Genomic DNA, 21,194 nt, shown 5'->3' with positions numbered 1-21,194 from the left:
ATGCAACCTATGGACATAACATAATTCTTCCTTATATTCAGAATACTTCTCATTAGATTTGTCCCTCAAACTGAAATGTACAGGAATTGAGAGTTCATCTTTGTGCACTAGCCATGGGGCTGCCACCTAATTTGTCCTCCATTTCACCTTCTAGATTCCACAGCACATATTACTGAAAAGGCTGCCCCTGCCACTGGAAGTACGAATAAATGAAACCCAATGGAGCTCTTTTCTCCACCTCGTCTATGCCCTACTTCTCCCCAATTCTACAGAAGTCACAAATGTCTCAATCTAGATATTTCAAGGTTTCCAGGCATAGAAATGGATGCTTGCTGATAAGACAAGTGTATAGAGAAAATTATAAGTAATGGTGATATTCAGAGAAACATAAAATTAAAAGCCCTGGCACCACTTTTCATCAGCCAACTTATCCCAGTGATTTTGTCAATAACCACATGAGCTAATTCAAAGACGTTTATTTGAAAGTTCATTTTTTTTCAATACCTTCCACTATTTCAACTTAGTGTGGCTTTTAATTCCACTAAATAAATGAGATTTATTTATTAATGGCAACATAATTAATGGCAACACTATATACTGGGTGGGCCCCAGGACCCAGGAAAGAGCCCTGGATTGCAAAATGCCCCTCTTCACCAGGAAACCCCCATCTGCGCAACCTCATCCATATGAGACCCAGAAAAATATCCCTCCACCCAAAGAGAAAGGAATTTAAGACTAAAACAAGAGCAAGAATAAGTTTCTACCATCAGGAGTAACTGACTAGGGTGTTGAAATATCCCAATTATCTAGACACTCACAGAAGAACTCATACTAACAATCTTCTCTAGGTAATAATCAGGATGTTCCTACCAGATCTTTCTTCCACAAAAATGCAAAAGGGAGGACAGCTTTCATCTGGTGGTTCTGCTCCTGCTTCCACACCCTATTCCCTTTGGAAGCATGTCTTTCAGAACACAAATGTAATCTCTTCTTCCAACTTCTCACTGTTAGAGCACATGATGGGACTCATACAGCAACCTCTAAATGCCCTGGGCATGGTGCTGCTGCAGCCATGGGAAAACATGCAGAATTAGCAGTGGCCAGTTCCAAAACCAAGCAGGGCTTTGGTTAAGTCAGGCAAACGAGTTACCTTTACCAGCCCTGTCTTTACCAGCAGTACCTGCATCACCCAGAAACAGAGCTCTGGGACTCTTACAAATAAGAATCCGCCCCTATTTATAGTACAAGCTTGAAAACAGCAACTGTGAATGCTTCCTCCCCTCTGCATCCTTAAAGGTCACCTAAAACCTCCAGTCCCCTAAGAGGCCTATCCAGCTCAGCAGCAACAGCAATGGCATCAGCCTTCTCAGAACTTAGGACATTCACACACAGCACAGTTCACAGGCCCATGACACATGATTCCAAAACCAACTACACACCCAGGCTCACCTCCCGGGGTGGGCAAAGCAGGGGAGAGACTCAGAACGTTTGAATTTAGGAGTGGTGTGGACAGATGAGGAGCACGGAAACAAACTGATAACAGATGGTGCTAAGCGCTATGAAATAAATCAACAGAGCAACTGACAGAATAGGGCTTACTTGGGATCAGGAGAGTTCAGAATAACTCCTCTGAGGAGGAGACACTGACATTGAGACCAGAGCCCAGAAGAAGGAAAGCACTGAACCTGTTCTCAGAACTGAGAGGAGGCAAGAGTAGATAAAGGGTAGGGACTGAGGGACAGCTGGCTGTAGAGAAGTGTAGAGAACCACAGAAGTCTGGGCCTTTGGACCATGATAAATGACAAGAGAGAAGTTAGTGTAATCTAAATGCATTTGGAAAGTATTGAAGGGTTTTAAGGAAGAGCATAAAATGATGGCCTTGTGTATGACATATCCTAAATTGTCATAACCTTGTTATTAACCTTCTAGGTTTATGTTGCCCTAAATCTATCTCTTGGAGGAAGGACTATGTCACAAGACTTCTTTCTCTTCCTCACAGTGCCTAGCACACTTTGTACACTAAAAATACACTTGATGCATAAATGTACACACACACACACATACACACACACTGTTCATTTGTTCGGATGGTTTAAAGAACATACATTTAAAAACTTTCTAAAAGAATCATTCCTCTGTAATTTACGCAGTTTCCACCATTTAAGTAGTGAATGAGAAAATAAAACACTTAGAATTAAAAGCTCAGTTGATAGAAATGCAAATTCACCGATTGGTAAAAAGAATTTGGCTTGTGTTTCTACCAACACAAAAACAAACAAATCAGCTATTTGCCTGGGAGAACACCCTTCCCTTTAAGAATGGAAGGCAGAGACAGGCCACAGGCAAAGGTCAGCGGCCACCACCATAAGGGCCCCTTCTATGCCTACTCACTGCCACCTACTGGACAGTTGAAGGATAGATATCTGTGCAGTCTTCCAGGATCTGAGACTTCTGGTGTCAGTTAACTAGTACAAACAATTGAAATTGACAGAGGGCAAGTCATACATTTGAAGAAAAAGCTCATAAAAGATTCAGAAGTAACTAAAATAAATGACTTTCTTATCCAAAAAGTTAGTGTTGGCTCATTAGAGATTAAAAAAGCATGCCTATTTGTTTTTATGTTTTAAAAGAGAAGAGGTACTAGAGGAAAGAAGGTTGAAGATCCAAAGATATGATGTAGTACCCTAACACTTCTAGAAAAATATTTAGAATGAAAAAAATTTTGCTAAATTTTTTTTTTAAATACAATTAAAGTAGAATAATAAATCCAAAGTGCAGAATAATAAATAAATAAACCAGAGGGAGTTGCCAAAGGCAAGAGGAAATTTGGAGAAAACTGTGTCCTGGAAAACAAGGTTCAAGACAGTGTCCAGGGGCAATTGTGGCAAGGTCAACTCAGGTGGGCCTTCGGGCCATAGTGAGGAAATAAAGCAATGTGGAGGTCACTGGGGACCTTGATGAGAGTCTCTGCAGAGTAGAGTAGTGCACTGAGGAGGCAGGGAGAAAATGGAGACATTTCTCAGTTGGAGATCGTTAGGAATATTGAAAAGCCAACAGGAGTAAGCTGGATGAGTGAAAGAGAAAGACGGACTTGACAAGAAGACGAAGGGCTTAGTGGAGGCTGTGAGAAGGGAGAAGAGGAGCTCCACCTTTGATTTAATGCTTTGCTGTCACCATTTTGAAATTCTAAAGATTTTTGAACAAGGAGCACCTCATTTTCATTTTGTACTAGGTCTCACAAATTACGCAGCTGGTCCTAGCCTAGGGGGAAGTGGTGGCTTCAGCACTAGGAATGGCAGCTCTGCTACCACAGTTGAAAGAGGGGATAGAGCAGCAGGGTCAGTACCATCCAATGGTTTCTTTCTCTGTGAAGCAGAAAAAAAAAAAAAAGAGTCAATCTACTTTGATGAGCAAGAGAGCAGACAGGGCGAAAGAGGTTGAAATTTCATGCATGGTGGAGAAATCTGGTAGGCTCCACCTTAACCAGGTGATGAAGGTTACCATTGTCTGTAATAAGAGAACTCAACATCACATACCTTCTCATATGATGCACTGAAAATGGCACAAGATCACTCTGGTGCTATTTGGTATTCCTGTCAAAATGCATAAGCTCAATATAATCACAGGAAACCCAAACTGAGGAACATGCTACAAAACGGCAAATGAGTATACTTGAAAAGTGTCAAGGTCATAAAAGAAAAGGAAAGACAAAGGAACCAGCACAGATTGGAAAAGTCTAATTAGATGCAACGTGATTATCATGAAACAGAAAAAAGACATTAGGAAAAAAACTACTGAAATCTAAGTAAGCTTTGTAGTTAACAGCATTGTATCAATATCAATGTTTTGATCATTGTACTATGATTATGAAAGACAGTAAAGTTTCTAGAAGCTGGGTAAACAGTGTCTGGGAACTCTGTTCTTTCAACTTTTCCGTAAGTCTCAAATTATTTTAATATAAAAAGTTTCAATTTTCATGTGGATCTTTTACTTGTGATTTCTTTAATGTTATCAGTAATTCTAGAACCTCAATTATCACCTTTGAAGTCAAGCACTACCGCGTCAGACATGTTCCTGCTTCTTCTCTATCAAGCCAAAGAATCATAACAAAAAAGAAAGGTTATGTTTCCTGTTAAAATTATGACTCCGAATTGGTCATACAGCTAGCTGTAAGTTCATATAATGCTTCCCCACACCTATTGCATCATTCCACTTCACAGCATCCTAGCAAGGGAGGGAGGATGGGGGGAGGGAGGGAGGGACAGGAATGTCCCTTCAGTTCTCACTTCTTTGCCGCCCCTTCCACGTGTCTCGAAGTCTGTAAAGTGGGTGCATTAATTAAAGCCTTGAAAAATGTTAAACATTTATGAGAACCACACGGGTTACAAGGACAATCACAGATTTCCTTTCTCTATTTAATTAATTTTTTTCTGAAAGCTTACAGAGTTCGCAGCAAATCCAGGTCAGATATTGCTTTAGAAAAATGAGGTTTTACAAAGAACCTCAGGTGATCCATCTACTTACACCTGGGATAAAACCCATTCCAGGTAACTAACTATTTGGAATGGGTGAACTAGCCAGTCCAGGACCAAGTGGAGCTGTGCTACTACTCTGCTGCCACCAAGTGGCGGGTGGGCACAAAAGCACCTCTCCAGGCACAGGAAGAACTCGGTTCTGCAAATGGCATTTTCTCTGGAATCCCAAGTCAAGAGGAAGCAAGAGAGTACTGTCCCTGCCTGCCACAGCACTAAGAAGATAGAGTGTAAATACAAGCATTCTTGAGAAAAGACATATTAAAATAAATACTTAGTTACTGCAACGAAGTATTTTGTCCACCTCAGATTGAGAACTGCTCCAGGGACTAAATCAAAGCCAAAAGGTATTACAGGCACCCCAACGCCACTCTTACCTGTTTTGGGTCAGAGGTAGTAGCGCCAGGAGCTGGGGATTCCAGTTCTATGGTCACTGGGCCATCGTTCTGAATGTGGACTTGCATGTAGGCACCGAACTTGCCATCTGAAAGAGCAATTCAAACAGTTACAAGAGATAGAGACCCCAGAATACCTAAAAAGCACACCTCGATCATGTAATCAGAAACCTGGAGAGCAGAGCTGGCCCACCCCACCAGTAGTGAGGGAATTATAACATTAATAGCAGAGATGCTGCCACACATCCTACAGACTTAATAAGAATTAAAAGATCTGGTAACACCAAGAGTGGGGTGAAATATGGGTTAAAAGGACTATAAAATGGCAGGAAAGTAAACCGATGTTGCCACATGGGAGGGCATTTTGGTGCTGTACGCAGTAAAGTGAGTTGAACAAACCCTGCAACCTTGGAATTCCACTTCGGGGAGTCTACTCTAGAAACCCATACAATAGAAAACAATCAAAGATATTCATTCTAGCAGTGTTTATAAAAGAAAAAAGTGGACACCATCCCTCAGTGGAGGAATGAATGCATAAACTCTTTTAAGTCCTCAGTAGAATACTATATGGCAGCCACATCCATTAATATGGCAAATCTCAAAAACATATTGTGATTTTTAAAAAGTAACTTGTAACAAGGACATATCATTATATTACATACATATTTTTAAACACCCAAAACAAGTTATATTACTTACAAATATATAAATCTGTGTGTGTGTGTGTATCAAAAACACATGGGCAGGAAAGAGGAATGCAAACACAGGACATGAACAACATTCATATCGAAGAGAAGGCACGAGGTAATGGAATTTGAGAGAGAGAGACCTAAAGTAAATGTGACCAACTGGGCAGTGAGTACACAGGAGAGTTTGGGGAGCACCAGAGCAAAGAAACTTAATAGGTTTCTCTGCTTAAGGGTGTCTTAAGAGCCTGTTACATGCTGCTGTGCATCGTAATTGTAGAAGATTCAAACAAGCGTGGTCTGTTTTCTGTATGCATCATAATTAAAATTTTTAAACAACTTAAATATAAAGGAAAATAATACCTAGGAGGCTCCCCCAGAATAACCTTATCAACTGCCCTGTAACTGGCCCACAGTCCCACATATTGTCAAGTGGGAGGAAGGTCCTGCTCCCTCATTGTGGGGTCAAAAGGCCAGTCAGCCTACAGAAAGCACTGCAGGGCAGAGAACTGAGGAGACACCTCACTCCTCACAAAAGAGACAGCCCAGGGCTCGGGGCCCGCAGCTGGGGGCCACTCATCTCTGCCTGCCTCACATTCCCTCCTCACCTCGGTGAAGCAGGAGAATCATCCTGCTCCCTGGAAATGCACTGTCCAGCTGGCCACTGGCTGTCCCACCACACCTCTGTGTGTCCTATTCTGTTTTAACAACTTTAACACCCAAACTCACTCAATTGTGTCTGATCACTCCACAGAGGGTAAATCACATTTGTAAATAAAGCCAAGAGTATGCTTTGAGAGATGATCCCATGGAATAACCAGAACATCAGCTCCATCCATCCAAGCACTTCTGTTAAGCTGGGTCTAAACACTGCTAACGACACACACAACACTTAACACAAGGAAACAGTGATTTTGACAAGTAGAGAAGGTTACTTGCACACCACCTTTGATAAATCCAAAATTAAGAAAAGACTTGGATCCACAGAGTAAAATTAGTATGAATCCTCAGAAAACAAGAACCGTCAATGAGATTATGAGATCTAGTCCACATCCGAAAATCACTCACTGCTTTTCACTCACCACAACTGTGCCAAGCACAGTGCTAGAGACCAAAGACCCAATTCAAAGACACAGTGCAGACATGAGTGCAGATAGCCTGGTACTTAAGAACCCTGTGGTCTAGAGTGGGAAAGGAAGGGCACACGATGCAGCACTGTAAGCCCATGAGGCATTCTGACCTTGATGCCAGAGAAGGGTCAGAGTCCCTACCTTGGAGAATGGGGAGGGAATCAGAAATCTTCTCTTATGTACCTACACAGAGTCAAAGACTTGAAGGGCAACTGGGACACAGGCTGGAAGAAAGAACAGGCCCAGCCCTTAACTAGTTCGGAGGCCTTAGGCAATTTTCTTAACCTCCCAATGATTAATTTTCTCATCTGCATCATGACGATACTAAGAGGCCCTACCTAAATCATGTCAAAAATCCAATGAGACCACGCATGGAAGTGCTTGGGACAATGGCTAACATATGTGCAAAATCAGCCTTTGCCCTTATTATTATGAAAAGTCATGTTCAAGAGGCTCCAGAAAAGCAGAGCAACACTTCCCAAACTGTGTCCTCCTGGGTATTTCTTAAATAAAGAATGCCACAGTTGTGTACTTCTGAAAACCACTTGTTTGAATCTTCCTTCTACAATCACAATGCACAGCAGCATGTAACAGGCTCTTAAGACACCCTTAAGCAGAGAAACCTATTAAGTTTCTTTGCTCTGATGCTCCCCGAACTCCCCTGGGCAAGAAGCCTTTATTTCACATGGAACATCCTTTATAGTGTGAACGACCCTCTGAGAAAGTCTGAGGAAGAGAAAAGCAGTGAAAGGATATACCAGCCTAGGGCAAACCAGCCTGGAGCCTGGAGTGGCTCTGCTCTCAAGTCCTGGGTTCCCTCAACACCAGACCTGCCACAGATGAGATGACCTCCGTAGGCTTCTGCTCTCATCACCACAATCATACAGTTTCCACCTCTGATTTCTTCCCCACCTGGCAGTACTCCTGCCAGTGACCCTTAACCTCATACAGGGCCTTCGTGAAATGGGCACACCAACTGTTGCTTTCTTCAGAGCACAGACAGTAATGTTGAAAACTGAATTAAAAGCACCCAAGCTGTTCACCATTTTTATATGCAAAATTAAGCTAGTTCTTACTGGTTAGTCAAACATGCTCAAATAATGGTGACTTTCCGTGACTTCCTATCAAGTTAAAATGGCTGTGCAAATCTACAGAGCTTTTGTTTTATCCATGTCAGAGGAGCTAAAAAGACATCAGCTGGGAAGGAAATCATGTGTTTAATTGCATGCTAAAATTATGGCTACAATTAGCAGCAAATTTCAGCCGCTGCACTCCTCAGGGAAGCTGACGGCAGACTCAGGAGGAAAGGAATTATTTCCGACCTTGAATTCCTGGTACCAGGATATATGGCATATGCTTCATCGTGTTTATCATTCCAAAGCAAGAAATCTATTTTCTTTTCCTGTTTCTATTCAGTTAAGAACAGAACTATTATCTGAATCTCTGTTTGTGCGAACAATAAATGCAAAGACAGGTTTTAAGAGTTCTTAAAATGGTAACATTTTTTCCAGCCCAGATCAAAGAGTAAAGCACCCAAGTAAAACTATATTGGCCAGGGAAAATAAAAACGTTTTTAAAAAATAATCTTAAATGACAAAAACTTATCTACAAAACTATACCTAGGCTCCAATGGTGATATAATCAAGTTGTTCTTTTAAGTCCCAAGGTTCTCTCCAGAAATGGAGAAGCACGTGTCAGACACATTTGTGCCACATTCCCAGCAGGAAAACTCCCCGTTGGAGCCAAACCTGCTGTGACCTGGCCTCCAGTGCAGCTGTCTGAGGCCCCGACCCCGAGCTAGGGCATCCCTTTTACCTGCAAAGGCTGACATTCCAGTCCCTTTGAACAATGTTTAACTGACTGTGACCACTCTCAAGAAGCCCTGCCCCACCTCTTTGTGCCTGGTTTAATCTGGGATGACAGTCATCCTGGGAGGTCACATTCATGAGAGTACACGTGAGTTAGTTCAGGCAGGCCATAGAAAATCTGAGTCACTATTACTACTGTCACTCCTACCACTGTCAATGGTATGACATGGGCAAAAGCGGTGGGGGAGATTAAAAAAAAAATACTGAAAAGCAGACTATTGAAGAAAAATGGGGATAACAAAAGACCCACATTCTTGCTCTCCAGAGGCAGCCCTGCATGGCTGTGACCAGGCTGGGGCATGGCCTATCTCTGGGGACCAGTCCTGTACACCAGTACTAGACACTAAGCCTTAGGCCAGCCCACCTGAGCACACCCCAAAGGTGGAGCCTGTGCTGTCGAGGTGTCATTCTCACCACCCAGGCTTCCTGGGAAGCAGGGAAGAGTATTTACTGATGGAGACCCAACATGAGGTGCACAGGCTGGGAAACAAGAGATCAAGCAAATGTGTTGAACTGGGGGACTGAGAATAAGCAAGGTTAGGGCCAGGCTGCTGGAGGGGTCTGGTCTAGATACACTGGCCTGCATGGCTCCTGGAGCTAGTGGGAATGTGACCCTAGTGGCCCGCTGGATCCATAGCAGGAAACTTTTAAGGATTACTCTGTCTTCTCAATAACAATTACAAGAAAAATTATATACAGTTGACCATTGGATCCTTGAACAACATGAGGATTAGGGGTGGAGTCGAAAATCCACAAATAACTTCTGACAACCTAATAGTCTCTTGGTATCCGAGGAAGATTGGTTCCAGGACCATTGCAGATATCAAAATCTGAGGATATTTAAATCCCTTATATAAAATAGCAAAGAATAATGCATATAGTTGGCCCTCTGCATCCTTAAACTCCAAGTGACAGAGAGAAAATCCTGTTCTTGACCCATGGTTGGCTGATGCAAAACCTGGGAATATGGAGGGCCAGTGATTTACTTATTGAAAAAATCCACATATAAGTGGATCTGTGCAGTTCAAACCTGTGTTGTTCAAGAGTCAGCTGTATATATGGATACACAGAGAGACGAAGGGTACATGTTACTCAGGACTGTGGCTCTACCCCTGGAGATCACAGGCTCACTCTGGCTGTAGGGACTCCTTGCTTACAGGAGGGTCATAGTTTACAGGCTCAGTCCTTCATGTCCACCTTTGAATGCTTTGAGGCTGCTCCTGCTGTGTGTCTTTTGTCCCGAGATCCTCACGTTGTCCGAAGGTCAACTGTATATAATTTTTCTTGTAATTGTTATTGAGAAGACAGAGTAATCCTTAAAAGTTTCCTGAACTTGAAAACATCTATGGGGGAAGTGGCTCATTAGGGCTGCTGTTGAGAACAGACTAAGGGAGGCCTAGGGACATGAAAAGATGTTCAATATCATTAATCATTAGGAAAATGTAAATCAAAACTACAATAATGTACTTCATCACACCTACTAAAAGGGCTATAATCCAAAAAAAAAAAAAAAAAAAGAATATAAGTGTTAGCAAAGATGCAGAGAAATTGTAACTCTCATACATTACTGGTGGGAATGTAAAAACGTTAGGTCACTATGGAAAACGGTTTGGTGGTGCCTCAGTAAGATATATATATATAATTACTATATAATGCAGCAATTACATTCCTTAGTATAAAATCCAAAGAACTAGAAACAGGTGTTCAAACAAAAACTTGGACATGTTATTTCATAGCAGCCCTATTCACAATAGTCAAAAGTCAGAAACAACCCAAATGTCCTTCAATGGATGAATGGATAAATAAAATGTGGTATATTTAGCTGATGGAATACTATTCATAAAAAGGAATAAAGTACTGATATATACTATAACATGGATGAACCCTGAACACAGTATGCTAAGTGAAATAAGCCCAACATTAAAGGGTACATATTGTATGAGTCCAGTTATATGAACTATCCAGAACAGGCAAATCCATAGAGACCAAAAGCAGATTTGTGGTTGCCAGGGTCTAGGGGGAAAAGGGAATGAAGAGTGACTAGTTAAATGGGTACAGCATTTCCTTTTAGGACACTGAAAATATTTTGAAACTAGATAGTGGTGAGGGTTAGACAACATTGTGAACATACTAATGTCACTGAATTCTACACTTTAAAATGGTTAATTTTATGTTATGTGTATTTTAACAAAATAAAAAATAAATTAGTTTTTGAAGGAAGAACAAATAAATGCTGAAAATGAAAAATAAATGACTGATTTAAAACTCAAATGACAAGCTAAACTCTAGACCTGACTTAGTCAAAGAAAGAATTAGTAAACTGGAGGATTCACTCAAGACACAGCAAAGAGAGAGAAAGCAATTACAATGCTATACCACTTACACTATTCATTCGCTTAATAAACCTTTGAAGAAAATTAAGGCAGCCAACTAATATATCAATATTTCTGCATTTGTAGACCTGAAACGATAAGGTTTTGAACTCTTCTATTTCTCCTGCTAAAAGATTCGGACTTTTCATCCTGAGTCATTTCATGTCCTTGAATTGTGAAAACAGTGAAAGGAGTTTCTTTCCACCTATGCCTATATCTTCTTTTTTAAAAATTGCCTTTATTTGTTAAAATTGAATTGCCATAATAGACTCTAATGGGCAAGAAGAAAGAGGTGATCTTGCAATTAATGATCAGAAGTATGAAGGGAGCTCAGGATAAAAGGGACGAAGGATAATAACGACAACAGGTAGAAGTCCAGAGAAAAAGAGAATAGATGAGAGAGCGAAGCCACCAAAAGGAGCCTGCACTCATCTTCATGAACCCAGAGGTATTCATCACACAAAATAACTGAGCATCTATAATGCAATATGTAATATACTCTGCCACTTCCTTGGGGTACTGAACCACCACAGCACTGATGCTGTTTTTAAGGTGACCACAGACACCTATTTAGGTGAGGAAAGGAGAACTAGCAAATTAAGTTGTTCACCTTGAATAATCAACAAATATGCAATTCAAGGAAATCATGAAAAGCTAGGATTGAAAAACAGAACTGTACAGAGGTTGCCATTTGGGCAAAGAGAAGGTAAATTGTAGTCACAGAGATGACGCAGTGTAGGTATAAAATAAAAAGAGATATGCGGAAATAAAAAAGGAAGTTGCAAATTACTGAAGAGAATAAAAGAAAAGGAGGTACAGAAAATATAAACTGATTTGGCCAAGATCAGGCGCATAGCTGCACCACACTTCTGCACAACAGCATCAGCCTGCACCGCAGTCTGCAGACCTTGCCTTTTATCAATGACGCAGACAGGACCCCACATTGTGATTTCCTAAACACACACTAACAATAACACTTCCAGCATCACAGCCCTTGCCAAAGCACGTAAAACAGGCTCCCACTGAAAGCTCACTCATGCTGCTAAAATGCTTTAAGTAGTGAAAAGAGTAGAAAATTAAACAAATCCATACAAATTAAACACTAACCATGAAGCAAAAACTGGATGTGGTCTTCCTCCTCCTGACACCTTCTCTTTGCATTAGGAGCCTGTAGGAAACCTGGACATAATGGACACCCCACAGAGTGAACAGGGCCGAGGCAATCACAAAGCTGCTGCACTCTTTAAATGTCTTTCCACATTTCTTCAGTTCTTTGCCACCCACGACAGAACAGACCCCATAGAGCATACACAGGTAGCTCTTTTTAATACTGTGGCAGTTTCTGATTTGCTGAACAAAGCCGACAGGTGAACGCTTCCTGTGCCAATTACAAATGGCACACTTGGAACAATAAGCTAGAGAGGAGAGATCCTTCTTTTCAACTACTTCATTTTGGTATAACATTTTTTTCCTAAATATAAAAGCAATGCATGTTCAACACTCAACTTTGTGAGTGTTTAACGTCTCTCACCAAACAGTACTTTCAGAGTTCTTCTGTAGAATGGAGATTCTTAGAGGCCTGCAGAGGACCACATCTGAACCCAGTTTCCTGGGCCCATTCAGTCAGTCTGGGGGTCAAATAAAGCACCTTTAACCTCTGCCTCATTCTGCAATAGAGAGGAAAAACTGATGAATTTATATACTAGATTTTTTCCCCCTAAAGCCATTATTTGAAGAAGGGCCAGAGAATGAGAATTGAAGGCACCAGAGTTATGAGCTGGGGGAAGATTAAAAATGCTCACAAACCTTTTGACTTTCTTTCATAGCAAAGTGGATCTACATGCCTCACCTTGAATCTGGGTTGGCTGTGGGACTGCTCAGACCAATAGCCTATGGCAGAGGAGAAGCTGCACCACTCACCAGCCCAGCCTCAGGGTCTGGCGCTGTCACTTCCTGTCTCTTGGAACACCTGTTTTTGAATGCTCACTCTGGGAGAAGCCAGCCATGATGTTAGAAATCCAACTACTGTGAGACCTCTAGGCTGTGAGAAGTCCAAGCAATGTGGGGAGGCTCTAGAGGATAAATGAGGTGAAGAGAAGGAGTAAGATGCACAGAGGACATCCTAAAAGCAGATCCCACAGCCCAGCCAACACAACACAGCCCTTCCTAGATTCCTGACCCACGAAACTGTGAGGAAGACACAACAGTTATATTTAAGCCGCTGAGTTCCAGGGTGTATGTCAAGTAGCAATAGATAACTGGAGCATAAGGCAAAGGAGGCAAATTCACACAAAAAAGAGATGCCCCAACAAAGCCAAAGGGTCAGACTAGAGTGGGGAAAGGTATAAGAGCAGATGCAAAGGCCAGGTGCAAAAGGTAGGAGGTTCCCAATGGACTGCATTCAAAAAGGCCAAGGATGCTAAGGTTTCTGGTTTATAGGGGTGTGGTGGGCCAGCTAGGTTTAAAGTACTAAATCAGGGCCAGTTGGGGCGGAACAGGCCCTAGTGTGCCATTCAGGGTAATTATGTCACTTGCCCCTCTCTCCCAGCTGCTGAGAATAGACACAAGTCTAAGTAACAACCTCATTAATTATACACACATCTATACCAATGCCCTCTCCATCCCTGTCCCCAGGAAGGCAGAATACCCAAGACTGCCTACTCTCTTTGCCCACAGCCCTTCTTTTTATCCTCCTCCCAGAGGCGTACCAATAAAACAAGCCAAGGTCACCTAGTGGTACTTTCAGGTAGCCCTTCTAGCATGCATTTATCCCTTCCTCCTCTCCAACAGCCCCAAATTTTCACTGAGGCCCCAGGTGGTCCCCAAAAGGCTGACTCCACACCACATGAAACGCATGGCCTAAGCTGAACCAATCCCATGTTAGTTCAAGGGTAGACATGTGACCCAAGCTAGTCCAATCAAAGTGACATTCAGGACGTCTGCTTCGAACACACTGACGAAGGCTCATTCTCTTTCTTGGGACGGTGAGTTGTGAAGACAGCAACCATCACTGCCATTTTGAAGGCAATCAGCCTGAGGACAAGCAGGACTCAGAGAATCCCAGAGAAAACGTCACAGCAGTGATGACAGAGGGAATGTCTAGCTCTAGCTGAACCTGAACTCACCATACCTCTGATGTTTCAATTATAAAGCAATAAACCGTCTATTGTTTAAGACACTTGAATGGGGCTATCTCTTTCTTGTACCCAGAAGCATTCTACTCATTGCAGAAGCTTCAGCTACTTTTTCTCAGCTAGCAACCCCCTCATTTCTGGTCCATCCCAATTCTGACCCCTTAACTCTATGGCTCAATGCAGGCCTCACAATCACTCTATAGATTCCCTACATGGACACAATGTTCCCAACTTCGATGCTCTGAGCTCCATCAGGGACTGGCTCATGCACACCCCTGAACTGCTGTGCTCCTGACTGCCTCAGTGCGCTGAGTGCCCTCTTCCTCCTGAAAGGTCTGGGATCACCCCCTTCAAGCTACATGCTGATCTTAAGTAATTTTCCCAAGTGCCCTCAATGTTCCTTTTTAACTCATTTTCGCCTGCATGAAAATGTTGGTGGATGAGCACTCAAGGGAATCTACCTCTGCGGTTTATCCTCCAGGGTGTTGACTGACTACCCTGAAAATCTCGGCTCCACCCTTTATCAAAAAATGTGCAGCAAATTACAGAAACAGAAAACAGAGCAGTGGTTCCCAGGGGCAGGAGATAGGGGAAGGACACAACTACAGACGGCAGCATGGAGGCATATGGGGGATGTAGAGGCTGTTCTATGTCTTGACTGTGGTAGTGGTTACAGAACTAAAGGCATTTGTCTAGTAGCCCCAGTGTCTATTTAACCAGGGGTAAGCATACAGGCCCAAGTACATACAAGAAGATTAACAACCTTCCACATGCTGAATTCAGAAAGATAATGAAAGGCCAACAAGTCAAGGATGTGAATTTTACAGTGAAGCGAAGATGTCAATGGAGCTCAGTCTCAAAGATGGCTGCTGGTTCCATTCCAGGCTCTGCCACTTATATGCTAAGTGACTTTCCACAGGATTCCTTTCTGCACCTCAGTTTCCTCATCTGCAGAATGGGGGTAATCCTAGTGCCCACCTGAAGGGTTGCTGTGAGGATCTAATTAGATAAAAAAGAATTTTTACTCTTGCACGGGGCCTGGCACATAATAAGCACCCGACAGATGTATTTTGGCATGTTTTACAATAATAATAATAAATGTGGGAGGACTAAACTATAACTAGCTGGCTCTCCGGGCTTCCCATACCACACAGAACCCAGGGAAACAGCTTGGAGTTACATTAGCAGGCCAGAAACCAAGATCAGGAGACTTTGCTGTCCAACACATCAGCCATGGTTGGTTCTGTGCAGAAGAGCAGCAGCTGGCCCAGGAAATGTCTGAAAGCACAGAGGTAATGGTTAGGACAATGAAGAAATAGAGAGAAGAAATAAATGGGACAATAATCTTCCTTCCATTCAATGTTTAACAGTAAGTAAGAGGAAAAAATAAAATATAAATTTAAGATAAAGTTTTAGTCATTAAAGAGGAAGGAAGTAAAAATAAATGTTAAATCTAATTAAACCAAGAGCCAAGACATGGAAGAAACCTAAGTGTCTATCAATGGATGAATCAATAAAGATGTAACTACAATAAAATACTATTTATCCACAAAAAAGGAAATCCTTCCATTTGCATCAACATGGATAGACCTTGAGAGCTTTATGCTAAGTGAAATAAGTCAAACAAAGACAAATACTATATGATCTGACTTACATATGGAATCCAAAAAAATCAAACTCATACAGTACAAAGAATAGACCAGTGGTTACCAAAGGTGGGGGTGGGGAGTGGAGGGTGGGTAAAATGGGTGAAGGTAATCAAAGGTATAAACTTCTAGTTATAAAATAAGTCCTGAGGGTGTAAGGTACCGCATGGTGACTATAGTTAACAACACTGTATCATAGCTGTCCCCAACCTTTTTGGCACAAGGGACTGGTGCTCCTATGAGAATCTAACGCCTGATGATGATATGAGGTGGAGCTGAGGTAGAGCTGAGCTGAGGAGCAACTGCAAATACAGATGAAGCTTCACTCACTAGCTGGCTGCTAACCTCCTGCTGTGCGGCCTGGTTCCTAACAGGACACAGACACAGGTTCACGGCCCAGGGGTTGGGGATCCCTGCTGTATCATATATTTGAAAGTTGCTAGAAGAGTAAATCTTAAAAGTTCTCATCACAAGAAAAAAAATTTTAACTATGAGGTGATGGATGTCAATTGAACTTACCGGGGTAATCACTTCACAACATATGCATATATCAAATTATCATGTGGTAAAACTAAAACTAATAGGGTGTTAGATGTCATTTATAACCCAAGAAAACGAAAGAAAAAAACTTATTTTTTTCAAAAATCAAATTAAACCACTTTAAGTCTTAAGGTTGCTGATGTAGCCCTGAAAATCCTAAAATAAAGAAAAGGTATTTAGCAGTTTGTTTATGTTCCAACCCCCCTTCAGCTAAGAGAGGGTTTTCCATATTGGAGATGGAAGTCAAAATCTAAAAATTAACCAAAAGACAGCATGCATGTAGAAAACATGCTCTATGCATTTTGTTCCACTGAAGACCATAAAAGAGGTAAAAGGCCAAAAGAGTAAGTAATGCACTGCTGCTATCACTGCAGTGCTTCTGAAAGCCCAAAGGAAATGGAAATAAATTTAAATTCAAACTCTTTACATAATTCAAGGAGTTTTTTTTCACCAAAATGATCAGATGTATCACATCCCATGAGCTTAAATTTTGATCCATTATAAAATTACATTGTCTATAGTACATTGCTTTGGGCACTTCAAATAATTACCTGGATAAAATGCAAATCATTTCAAAAGTAAAAAGTGTTTTAAGGAGCACAAAGCACCTAATATACACACAACACTCCACTTTAAGGATTTACATAAATGCTCTTTTGTTTTCACTGGAGCATTCTTTAATAACCATCATTTTTCTCCCATTTAAAGAGCCTTCACATATGCTTTTATCATATTCCTTGTGCTCACCCTTTCAAGGGACTTCAGAGCATTCTAAAATACATCTGAAATTACCCAGAAATGGGAGAATTCTACAAACATCAAGCAGAGGAGACAATTCTGGTGGCATTTTCTCCTTGGCTCGGCTAGAGAAAGAAAAAGAATTATTCAGAGGGTTTGCCTTAACTACTAAATCTAGGGAGAAACATGTTTGCAGCAAAGCCATGTGGACATGGAACAGGAAAAAAAATACTGGCGAAAGCCATGACCAGCATTGTAAACGGATTTCTAACCTTGAATATTTCCAGAAGAGGCAAACATATTCTGCTCTCCCAGGACCCAAGTAAAGAGTAAGATTTGATTTACAGCAGGAGTATACTGATCATATATAATCCATTTATCTCAATGGCAAATGGACATGTTACACAAGAGAATTAAAATAAAAGGAAATGCCCAAAGGGGAGGAATATCACTCTTCTGAACATGAGCTAATCTGAAGAACTAACAATCCTCGATGTGTTTGCTACAGAGCTTCAAAATCAAGTAAAAACTTGTATTTTGGTTGAAAGTCTGTCCAATAAATAAGAGAGCTAGGTTTGTTTAATCCACAGAAAGTTAAAGGAAATAACTAGAGTTAACTATTAACAACTATGAGATGTCTACAAAATGGTATGATGGCAGTAAAAAAAAGACATTCTACTTAGACATTCTACATTGACGTGCATTACCAAAGGAGGCTAAATACTCTTCTAATAACTGAAGAAAAAAGCAAAACATGATATTTAGTACACTTTATTCCAGAAACATGAAACAGATTAGAAGTGAATGACCCCCTTAAAAAGATTCATAATTTCAGATTAATAATTCTCCCACAAACTAGGACCACTATTCCAAGACATTTTCTAGGCCAAATCTTGGTTAGTCAAAGTAGGTTGGCATTCTTGACAATTATGCAAAGACCTAAACCTACACTGTCCAATATGATAGCCATTAGCCACTTACAACTACTGGGCACCTAAAATTGAGATGTGCTCTAAGTATAAACTACACACAAGATTCAGAAGAATTAAGTACAAAAAAAGAATATAAATTATCTCATTAATAACTTTTTATATTACATGGTGAAATCATAATATTTTGGATATATTGGGCTAAATATACAGTTTTAAAATTAATTTCACTTTTTTCTTTTTACTCTTTTTAATATGGCTACTAGAAATTTAAAGTGACGTGTGGCTCACATTTGTGGCTTGTGTTGTACTCTGTCTGATGAAGTAAGCAAACAATATAAAATACCACTATATCAAACATACTTGTGGGTTACTAAACATTTTCAAATGTGACTAGAAGAACGAAGAAAGGCAAACGGTATCTGGGGCATTCAGAGGACATGTACGGCAATAGCAGTTGCAGCCGCCACTGTGTTTTAAGTAAGTAATAAGCATAAACGACAAACTGTCTGGAAAAGGAGAGGTTGGGACTGCAGATTCTCTTCTCCCCCTACCCAAGGTGTCCCAGAGATTCTCCTGCCTACCTTTGATGAACTCTGGCCTGTACGTCTTGCGCAGCTGCTCCAGGAAGCTGTTGTAGAAGCTCTCTGCCTGCTCTGTAGGCATTGCCAGGTGGAAGTCAGGCTTGTTGCCCTTAAGGACACACTGGAGTGTGAACTGGCTGACACATAGCACTTCATACTGTTTGTCCATCACACTCTTCGACCAGTGTTTCCCACTCTCATCCTCAAACACACGTAAGTTTAATATCTTTCGGACCCTAAGGAGAAACACAGCAGTAAAAGCCACCTGCAGAGTTGCATCACAAGTTACCCAACACACTCCATACCCCCAAAACATCACCAGCATTCTGCCAAACAAGAAAATATGCTGATTCCATCATTTACAGGAAGTGTGACCTTAGGCAAGTTACTTTTCCACTCTATGCCTCAGTTTCCTCATCTGTAAGAATAGGTAATCATGGTCTACCTCATAAGGTTGTTTGGGAATTTTTTTTTTTTTTTTTTTTTTTTTTTTTGCCAGTCCCTCCAATTCACAAAAGCTGCCAGTGGGAAGTGGAGCCAAGATGATAACCATCCATTATCTGCTCCTTCAAGTTGGGGAATAAGTCAAAACATGGGTCCAATTCTAATTTTTTATAGAATCCTTCAATCTTTACACTGAGAAAAATAGTACCCCATTTTTATACCCTTTCTTGGACCTACTCAAAATGAACAATTCAGCAAATACTCTGGAGAAAACTTAAGGTTATTGAAAATATGCCAAAAGATCTGAAGACAGCTTAACAACGTCACAGTATGTATATATATATATATATAATGTGTATGTGTACATGTGTATAATGTATATAATGGGATATAATCACTACATTTCACATTCAAATAGCACTGACTTATAAATCCACATCTTACATGTGCTCCAGTTCCTTCTGTGTATCTTCCAGAGAAATACCAAGCAATACACAGATGCCCCGTCCAATGGCATTTATCTGCTCTCCTCCGACTGGATAGTAAATAAAAGGGAAAAAGACTCATAAACAAATAGGTGCCATGAAGCACTTTTAAATAACCATAGGAATGTTTAAACATCACACATACTTCTCATAACATCTTTGGTAAAGTCGATAGGTATTCGAAAATGAAAGAAGTTACATTAATGCAGTAAGATGACCATAATTTATGTCCATTCTGTTTTTATACCTGGAATTAATGAGTTGTGAAGTGAACCATTAAGCAGGATTTTAGGGCCACATTTTCATCTGTGTGACCTTGGGTAAGACACTTGAAATTTTCTATAATGGATTTTGCCAATCTCTAAAAACAGAAAAGTTTTCCTGACCAGAGAATCCAGCTCGGCTATGTTAATTCTCAGGAGATGCCTGCATTTTTTGGAATCAGCAAATCTGGTAACACAATACACAGCACACAATGAAAAACATTTATGTCAGAAAAATTTAGAAATTATTTTTCTATTTACTGCAGAAAAGATAGTTATATACAAAAACCATGGTTTAAAAGTTAAGCTTCAAGTCAACAAACTTCTATTATTTTCCTAGTTTAGTACTAAAGTTGTATTCTAAGGCAATGATTTCCAAATCTTTTTGAATCATTCACCTCATCCATAAAAAAAAAAAAAATCACTGAACATATATTCCTACTTCAGATATTTGTATATGTATTTGTAGTCAAATGTACACTCTCCTACCACTACACAGTCTCTCAGTGTTGGCACAGTACTTAAGCCAAGATGCATCATTACAATGGTAAATTGAAGTCTATACTTCAAATGTTGATCTTCAAAATTTTCAATTTTTTTGGCCAACTTGTTGCCAAAGCTCATTAGATTATCAATCTTCTGTTATTTATCATGTACTGACCAATCAGGAGAAAGTCAACTCTACGATTTTCTTGTTTACTTTTGCAGGATAATAATAATCTATAAATATACTTGACAAGGAACCATAAACTTTACTGTCACAGTATCCTGCAAACTAAGGAAAAAATAAGATACTACTTTCTTTCGGGTATCTGATGAAGGACCACCTGACATTTAGACGCCAGGGGAGCACTAGCATCAAATCATTCCTGAAATATCGGTAAAGCTTAATTTCTCTTATTTTTACACTAAAAAAGCAAATATTTTAATATTGTCTCCTGTGCTACTTTTCTTATTATCAACTGAGTGATTTACTGTTCTTTGAGCCACTAACTTAAAAGCTGAAACAGAAAAAAATTCATCCTGACATAAGCAGTAAATAATCGGGTTTGTTTATTCGTTTGCATGCTTTAGAAAAAGTCTTTGGCTTTATTTGTTTTTTAAATAAATCAATATTAATTTTCTTATAACATCAATATATTTTCTAAATTTTCCCCAAAGTATGTTTTAAATGCTTAAAAAACAATGATTATTGAGTTATATCCACCATTAAAGTAATTTTGCATTATAGAATATTTGGAAAATATAAATAACAGGAAGGAAAAAAGAATACTCAAAGACAAACACTTTAATATTTTAATTATTTCTTTTAATATTTTCTCTTCATAGATTTTTACTTCATGTTTTCAACTGTAATAATATTATCAATTTTTGTGTCTCATCTTTTCTCTAACATCACATAAGGGTTTTTCCATGTTATAAGCTTTTCCCAAACATCTTTTAATAGT

General features: G+C 40.2%; 1 protein-coding gene across 5 annotated transcripts in view; it reads right to left on the bottom strand.

Annotated features, from left to right (window-relative positions):
* The window catches only part of DTD1 (D-aminoacyl-tRNA deacylase 1), a 143,950-nt gene that overhangs the window by 119,766 nt on the left and 2,990 nt on the right, over positions 1–21,194 (bottom strand). For 4 of the 5 annotated variants that reach the window (XR_004953654.1, XM_036229708.1, XM_036229707.1 and 1 more), the window contains exons 2-4: positions 19,443–19,533; positions 18,555–18,790; positions 4,910–5,016 (exon numbers count right to left, since the gene is read on the bottom strand). Coding sequence is in view for 4 of the 5 variants with exons in the window: in XM_036229708.1 (XP_036085601.1) it covers positions 4,910–5,016; positions 18,555–18,790; positions 19,443–19,533 (434 nt within the window). In the remaining variant the exon portion in view is untranslated. Of the gene's footprint in view, positions 1–461; positions 3,366–4,909; positions 5,017–18,554; positions 18,791–19,442; positions 19,534–21,194 lie in introns of those variants that run through there. The other variant, XM_016146146.2, reaches the window with a different exon arrangement.

This window comes from Rousettus aegyptiacus, unplaced genomic scaffold (genome assembly GCF_014176215.1).
Source record: "Rousettus aegyptiacus isolate mRouAeg1 unplaced genomic scaffold, mRouAeg1.p scaffold_m13_p_12, whole genome shotgun sequence".
NCBI lineage: Eukaryota > Metazoa > Chordata > Mammalia > Chiroptera > Pteropodidae > Rousettus > Rousettus aegyptiacus.
The sequence above is the reverse complement of the archived record's forward strand: the minus strand, read 5'-3'. Positions and strand labels throughout refer to the sequence as shown.